Raw genomic sequence first — 8,421 nt, forward strand, 5'->3', positions numbered from 1 at the left:
CAGGCAAGTTTATTTATATAGCACATTTCATACACAAAGGCAGCTCAAAGTGCTTTACACAAGATATACAAGACATTAGATAAGAAATACAGGATAAACAAATAAAAAGAGATAATAAAGTGTATAAGAAGAGAGAATAAATACAGAATTAAAATGCATAAAGAGAGAGTAAAGATCAAGTTGCATGGGCAATGCAGAATATAAAAGTTTTGAGCCCGGGTTTAAAAGAGGTCAAAGTTCACCCGCTCTGTATCTGACTCCCCGCTCTCTGCCTCCCTCTGCAGGACTGCTGCGGGAACTGCAGCGACAGCGACGAGGAGCCCACCAGGCTGTGACACACACACACACACACACACACACACACACAGGATCTCATTTGTTTACAACTTTTGCACATTTGTATTTTTAAGATAGTACTATATCTAAATGTCGGAATGTATATTTTCTGCATAGCCATAATGTTTAATGTTATTTAAAATGCGCGAAAAACAACGGTTGAGACTGTCGACGCGTTCCGAACAGAGAACAGATTACTTTTCTTTTTAAATTTTTTTTTATTTTTATTTTTTTTACTTTATTTATCCAGGGAAGACTTTGCATTCATTCACATTCATCCACAGTCACACACATTCACACCCACTGGAACAGTCGGGGGGGGGGGGGGGGATAAGTGCCTTGCTCAGCGGCACTGCGGCGGCGGCTGCTGGGGGAGGAGTGAGCGCTCTTCACTCTCTTCACTCTCTTCACTCTCTTCACTCTCTTCACTCTCTTCCCGGTCAGTCGGCCCCGGCGGATCCAACCGGTGACTTTCACCTCAGGCTGCTGCGGGCCACCTCCCTCCAGAATGTGATTCCTCCCTCCATCCTGCCAGCCTCACGCCTCTTGTTTTTTTAAATTTTTTCTCAGTTTTGTTTCTCCTCTACTTCATTCTTTTGAAAGTGTGAAGCTGTGGTGGAAAGTAACAGAGTTTAAATGGCAGTGCCAGAGAGCCGTGAAGTTGTATACGTCCACAGATATTTTTTTTAATATTTTCTTCGTTATGGATTTGGAGAGACAGTCAGCTCAGTGTTTCAGTACGGCTGCAGTTACACTTGTTTTTCAGATTTGACTCATAAAGATTTCGTTAGATCACACTGCTGTGCGTCCGAACTTCACCTTCAAACGTTGTCAGTGTGTTTTACAGAAGCCCTGAGAGGCAAGAGAGGAAAAATAGTGGTTCTCTTTGGCTGTGATCACATAGGATGCTTTTTTTGAACGTGCCAGCACCTTTATTCAGTAATTTTCAGTGGTTAGGTAGCCTGATATTCAGAGTGAATGGCGATGTCATTCCCACTCCGTTACTCAACCTGAGATTTCCTGATTTTCCCCGAACCGATCACTAGTGACTGACGTATCCGACCGCTCTGACGTCACTTCAGTCACATGATGCTGCAGCCAGTCAGCCTCTACATACATGGTTAGCCAGACTAGAGCTGCAACGATTAATCGATTAATCGATTAGTTGTCAACTATTAAATTAATCGCCAACTATTTTGATAATCGATTAATCGGTTTGAGTAATTTTAAGAAAAATAAGTCAAAATTCTCTGATTCCAGCTTCTTAAATGTGAATATTTTCTGGTTTCTTTACTCCTCTATGACAGTAAACTGAATATCTTTGGGTTGTGGACAAAACAAGACATTTGAGGACGTCATCTTGGGCTTTGGGAAACACTGATCGACATTTTTCACCATTTTATAGACCAAACAACTAATCGATTAATCGAGAAAATAATCGACAGATTAATCGACAATGAAAATAATCGTTAGTTGCAGCCCTAAGCCAGACATTTACCAACTGACCCAAGAATGTCGGTCGATTTTGACAAAAATATCGTCTTAGCGAAGACAATCTGTTGGTTAAGGAGGTGATTTCAATAAATAATATTCTGCTGAAACACCAATGAAAAACCGTCGCACGAACGATTCAAACTTTAGTCCCGCCCACAAAGGCGCTGATTGGCTCAATTGTTGAGCGAGAACAAGCAGTTGATGAGGGAAACACCAGAGTCTGAATTGCAAAATCTGATTCAGGAGTCTGTAACCTGGCTAGTGGTTTGGCATACAGCTCCTCCAAACTATGTTGCGTACATTTTGGACGAGGTGAGTTTTGGGGAGTTGTCCTGGCCGCTCTGAACATGTCTCAACTGTAGCCGCGCCACACATTACGTCAACGCAAAGACAGGCCCTGAAACGGCTCTTAGACGGGGTTATCTCCTTTGATACTTCAGGTTAGCTGGTTAACGCTAATTAGATAGTTGCTTAGCAGGCAGAATGATGTAATGCTCCACGAGCCCTTTGAGCTCTTGGTCTCTTGTAGCGACGCTCACAGCTGCAGTTGAGAAAAACCTAAATGCAGTTGAGAAAAAATGACTAAATGACTCCTATGTGATCACAGCCTAAGGAGATCCATTCTCTATCCATTATAATGACTAAAGAACAGTTGAAAAAAAAGTTTTGCCAGGATCCTGTTTCTAGGATTTCTAAAAGAATCAATTTTTTTTTTTTTTTTTTTTAGAATATCGCCTCCTGATTTCATGCTATTAAAAATGGTATACCACTGAATTTAAAATTTTACCTTTATGTTATTCCTATGGTCTAGGACAAAAAAGTCGGTATTTGTGAAGATGAATAACTCTCCCAAATGTCTCAAATCTGTGATGTCATCAAGACGTAAAAATCTGGAGCTGCTCCATAGACGAGAAATATGAGACTGAGTGTGTTTCTGTTCTTAAATATCGATTGAACCCTCCCAGATCATGGGACTAACAACCATGAATTCATAAAATGAGTGGCGTTCCCCTTTAACTGTCCCACAGTGCAAAGTGTTCAAATGACAACACTGTGCCACCCAGTGTGGACATGTGATGTGTGTGTTTTACATGACACTTGGTCCTCTAAAATCAGCTGAAACATGGAGTATTGTTGCAGAATTAATGATACAGGTTTTCTGATGCAGGTTAAAGCGGTGTTTCCCATATAATTATTCACAGTAGAGGTTCCAGGTCCAGGTATATGACCGATTTGGTCCCAGTTTTGTTTGTCACCACACTTCTCTGTTTTTGAGTTCAATATTTTTTACTCAAAATGCTTGCAGAATAGGAAGAACCTATTTTTTTTTTTTTCTCCGTAAAGACCCCATGAAACAGCATCTTTACTTCCTTAATTTGATGTAGTTCCTGTTGAAACAGGATGTTGGGGGCGGGATCATTCAAAAGTCTAAACCAATGGAGTATCAGTTACGAAGAGAATTTTATTTGATGGGGGCAGGAAATGTATATTTACGCCTTCTGGTGCAGCATGAGGTCACCAGTAAAGATACTCTGTTTTCCAGGAAGTAAAAGTAATGGGAGTTCGTTTCATGGGGACTTTTTCCTTCTCCTGCTCTGAGAGGCTTGACAGATACTAGTCCAAAGCATCCAAAGCGACTTAGAATGAGCTTCAATTCCTAGATGAGCGACGAATGAGAAGGAAATGAATGGGACAGGAGTAGAAGGGTCAGAAACACTCAAAATATTTCAGTGATGTGATGATCTACGACCAACCCTGCTCTTTTTCTTCTGCTTTTTTCTTCTTCTTCTATTCACTGGTTAAAAGATAGAGCGTTCTATGTTATGCCATTCAACATAGGATGTGTGTAACCTTTTAAGAAAAACAAACATCAGAACATCCACTTCAGAATTGGTTGATTTGAAAGGGAATTAACCGCCATTTGTCCATTTTGTAATAATTCTGTTGCCAAAAAGCACCTTTAGATGAGCTTCCATCAGCAGATGGGTTCGCTGTTCGGTTTTCTGCCTCTGAAGCAGAAAAGGTTCGTCCGTTTGTTTTAGCGCACAGCTCTTGACTTGGGTTTTAGCTAAGCACTTATTACCAAACCAGTTAGTTTTCATCCACAGAAGATGTAAAATGACCTTCCCATCCAAGGTGCCTTTGGTGTTTTAAGGTACTCCTCTAGCGCGTAGTCGACTCTTTTTATACATCTGTGTGTGTATGTATGTAAATGTGACAAAATCCCACAAAGCTTGCTTCTTGTTGTTGCTGCAGTAGTAGGTTCAGTTCATGTGTTTCCCCTTTTTGCTACGAAAACGTCTGTGCGCTCCGTCGCCGGACTGAGGACAACCAGACTGAGGGAGGGAAAAGACTGCAGAGCTCTGAGAAACTCTTGGACTATATGAAACTCTGGGCTCGACTCTCCCCTTCCCAACCCCCCCGAACTCTGAACTCTGAACTCTGAACTCTCTCCGGTGATTTTGTACAGACTGAGAGGTCAAAGGGGAAGTTTGGGAGGAGTCGGAAGAAGTCACTAACGATCTCCATGGAAAACCACATCAGGACTGTGGACTCTGCTGCGCTTCGTCTCCCCGATGCCCAGTAACACCTCTTCCCCTCAGATGTTTCCTCTGTGTCAGGGATGCACTGATACTGCTATCGGCTGTTAGCTGAAAATAGAATAAAGTAATATAAATTGGAATAGAATTGAAAACTTGATATTACGTGTCTGACGTTGAAGCGGAGTGACGTGTTTTCCTGCCTTTTTCACACACAGAAGGATCTTGGATCTCTGTAATAGAGGAAAAAAATCATGTTTTTTCTTCCATCAATGATTTTTGTCCAGTGACTGTAATTGGGATTCAGATACTTAGGGTAGAATACTTTAGTACTAGGCAGTGATATCAGTGAAACCAAGTGGAAAAGTAATATTGGTGCATCCCTAGTGTGTGTGTTGCCCCATCCTGATGAACTCACATACATTCCAGTACCGTCCTGTACAGTGTAAACAAATGCTATTTTATTGTTTTGTTTTATTTTGGGTTTTTTTTTGGCTTATTTTAGCAATAATGTTTTATACAGGTTTAAAAATTAACGACAGCCGCTGTGAGCATAGAGCTGTATGTGTGTGTGAGTGTGTGTGTGTGTGTGTGTGTGTGTGTGTGTGTGAGAGAGAGAGTGTGTGCAGTACTTGTGTTTTTCTGCCGCCAATGTTGTTTTCCTGAGCCAGGCTTGTAAACACTGTGAGAAGAGAGAGGGAAGGCTTCTGTTTTGTACCATACATCAATACTTTCCTCTTTCAATGCACTGAGTGTGTGTGTGTGTGTGTGTGTGTGTGTGTGTGTGTGTGTATGTCAGCATGTCTGTCAGTACTCGAAAGTATGCTTTTTGTGCATGTTTGCATAGTCTGTGTGTGTGTGTGTGTGTGTGTGTGTACAGTGCATGTGCGTTACCATAACCACCGTTTCACTGCCTGATGCCATTTCCTATTGCTGAGTGAATCTGCCTCGACAGAAGTGCAGGTCATCTCAGAGCGATAATTCACTTTGGTAAAACATTTAAAGGGTTTCTTACATGAAAAAAATAAATTCTAATGTACATTGCTCTATATTTCAAAATTCAACCTGATTATGTCATCAGAAATTGTTTTCATTTCGTAAACAAAGGTAATGAGTAGCCCAAACTGAAAACTAGCTTAGCGCTGCTAGCCATGCTAACGTTGCATCCTCAACACAGGATTAAGCCCACTAACATGAAGTCCAACAAACAACATGGTAAACCTGAATACAACAGTCTGATGTTGTAAAATGACATTAATTACCTTATCAGGAAACAAGGGAACTTGAAATGCGTCTTCAGCTAGCTAACCACTAGTAGTGGTTTGAATCGTAAAGAAATGTGAAATGGAAAAAGCAATCTACCACAAGCTTTTCAGACGTGTGCAGTTACAAAAGGACCTAATGAAAATCCTACAGTCTCTTACTGACACCAGCAGTTAGTCACATTTAAAAAAATTGGTGGAAATCTACTTTTGAAATGAAACTCATGCATCAGTTTCACCTTTTAGCATGTATGCTAGTTCAGGAAGAGTCAACTCCGGCTAGCTAGCTCTGGGGATTTGCTTCATCTCCTGAAATCAGGATTTTTTTCCCCTTCTATCTTTCTTTTCAATAGCTTTAATTGCAGACAGAATTACTTATTGAATAGTATAGGACCCTGAATGGCATAATATCACCTGGGTCTAGTTTTTACTCACTGTTTTATGAATGTAGAGCCTGTAGCCTGAGTGTTAGCCATAGGACGTCCAAAGCTCCTTCCAGTACCGTGAGCGCATACATTTTTACCTTAGGTGGCTCCAGGGTGCCTCCAGTGGGAGTCGAACCCCTAACCCTGGCAGTGTTAGTGCCTTGCTCTACCCATTGAGCTACACAGGGAATTGAACCCCCGACCCTGGCAGTGTTGATGTCATGCTCTGGCTACTCAGGGCCACGCAGCTTTTAAAGCAGAAGTAAGATGGGTGGTGAATACGGAAAGTTTGGAAAGTTTTGACACAGTTGAAATATAACAGAACCCAGATTTCATTTTCTTTGTTTCCGAGTGTGTTACAAGTAGGATTATTTTCCCTGAGGTTTTCAAAGTGAAAGTAAGGAAGCAGAGGTGTGACCAAGTCCACTTCACTCGAGTCCCAAGTCAGTCTCAACTCTTGAGGCACAAGTCTCAAGTCAAGTCTCAAGTCTAAATGTAGAACAGCAAGTCAAGTCAGAACAAATCAAGAGTCCAGTATCAATTTAATATCTTAAAGAAAACTAAATATCTAGGACTTTTCAATGCAATATGGTTTTAATAGGATAAAAACTTGGTAAGAGCATCATGAGTTTGATTTCTATAATCAGTTTCAACTTCAATAAAAACAATCATTCCATACAAATTCAGAAAACAGAATTTAAATTCAGTCGTCTGCTGGAACAAATCTCATCACTTTCAATCTAAGTCATTTACACAAACACAAGATCTCAAGTCAAGACTTTAGAAACCTTTTCAAGTCATCAAAGCACAAGTCAGAGTCAAGTCCCAAGTCACCAGAACCCAAGTCAAGTCAAGTCTCAAGTCTTCTCTTCATGCATCAAGTCAAGTCTCAAGCAATTAAAATTATGACTCAAGTCTGACTTGTTCAGAAGTTCCTATATAGGTACATGGATATAAAAGTGTTCTACCAAAGTGAAATATCACCATAAATCCATGAGGAGAAAATAATGTGTGTGACTGATAGTTGGCACTGAGCTGAACGTCACCAAAACAAACTTCATTTTTACCTCAAAAACAAATAGAACTGGTTTGGTCGTAGGGCAGCACTGACGAGAAGAAAGAGAAAACTATTTCTGAAATCAGCAAGGGTTTAATTATTGAAAATGAGCAAATCAGAACGTCTGAAGAAGCACTTGTAATGTTTTGAATTTGCTTTTGTGTAAAATGTTCTTTTTTTTTTCTTCTTAATGCGTCTTCCTGTCTACCCTCATTATTTGCTTCAAGGGTTCAGGGACGATCGCTCTGAATAAGTCTAAGTTGTGTTTTACTGCTTTAATATTGTTTTTTTTTTCTTTGTACACTCTCTTGCTACTAGAACATTCTGTAAGCCTAAGAGCCTTACACTGACGAAACAGCCTCTATAAATAAACAGATTGGCGTCATTCATTGTTGGTTCACTTAATTGAAAATGTGAATTGCTGCTGCCGCTCACATGATGTTCATAGATTTTACTTTGTTGATGATTTCTTTTCAGATATGGGAGCCTCTTGAAAACAGCTATTGGCAGTGTACCTCGCATTTCTTGGTCCATTTAGTTGTTTGATGTATTTTTCTCCTTCTTCTTCATGGATAACTGGTCAATCAAGGACGAGGTGACGTCAACCCCAGATGTTTCCAGCAGCTACAGTGGAGTTTGATATGAGAAAACGTTTCAGGATGTAAAACATCAGCAGTAAACCTCAGGTTTTGGCGTCAGTCCCTCAGAATCAAAGAGCGAGGGCTTCTTTCTAGAGCCGCCATTTTGCACCGAGAGACGTTCAACAATCATACAGGGAGAAATCCATCGTAGAAGAGGAGAGAGACCAGTTTCTCCACCCACAGGAGCAGGAGAGAGACCAGAATGTTATTCGTTTTTTTACTGTGATTATATCATATGTACTATGTGGCAATGATGTTATTCCTAAATGAACACAAGATTTGCCCACCATCCCCTTTTGAAATCCCTCACTGCTGGTTACTGCCTATCTGTCTCCATGTGAATGCAGCACAGAGACAACAATGATGATCATGATAGTTGATGATGACGGTGATGAAGACGGTTTCAGTGAGACAGTCCTACTTAATCAAAATGGAGCTCGTAATGACTCTGTTAGGCGAGGCAGATGCAGACTAAGATTTTCCTGGACGGCGATGTGCAGGAGGCGGCCGACTTCAGCGTCAACAAACAAGCTGAGATATTTAGATATTTAGATATTTAGGTCCTGATTTCACAAAACGATGTCATCTCAACTCATTTTGACGCTACATTTTCACAGGTTTTCAACGTTTGTGCAGCAACGTCTATTCAGCGTCAAACTGTTTGGT

At 40.7% G+C, this 8,421-nt stretch overlaps 1 protein-coding gene across 1 annotated transcript in view; it reads left to right on the forward strand.

Annotated features, from left to right (window-relative positions):
* Window positions 1-780, forward strand: part of grk6 (G protein-coupled receptor kinase 6) — a 58,443-nt gene extending 57,663 nt beyond the window's left edge. The window contains exon 16 of the mRNA XM_071910336.2: window positions 285-780. Within this exon, the coding sequence (XP_071766437.1) occupies window positions 285-335 (51 nt within the window). The 3' untranslated portion in view covers window positions 336-780. The remainder of the gene's footprint in view (window positions 1-284) is intronic.
* Window positions 781-8,421: the final 7,641 nt, after the last annotated feature.

The sequence above is a fragment of the Centroberyx gerrardi genome, chromosome 11 (genome assembly GCF_048128805.1).
Source record: "Centroberyx gerrardi isolate f3 chromosome 11, fCenGer3.hap1.cur.20231027, whole genome shotgun sequence".
NCBI lineage: Eukaryota > Metazoa > Chordata > Actinopteri > Beryciformes > Berycidae > Centroberyx > Centroberyx gerrardi.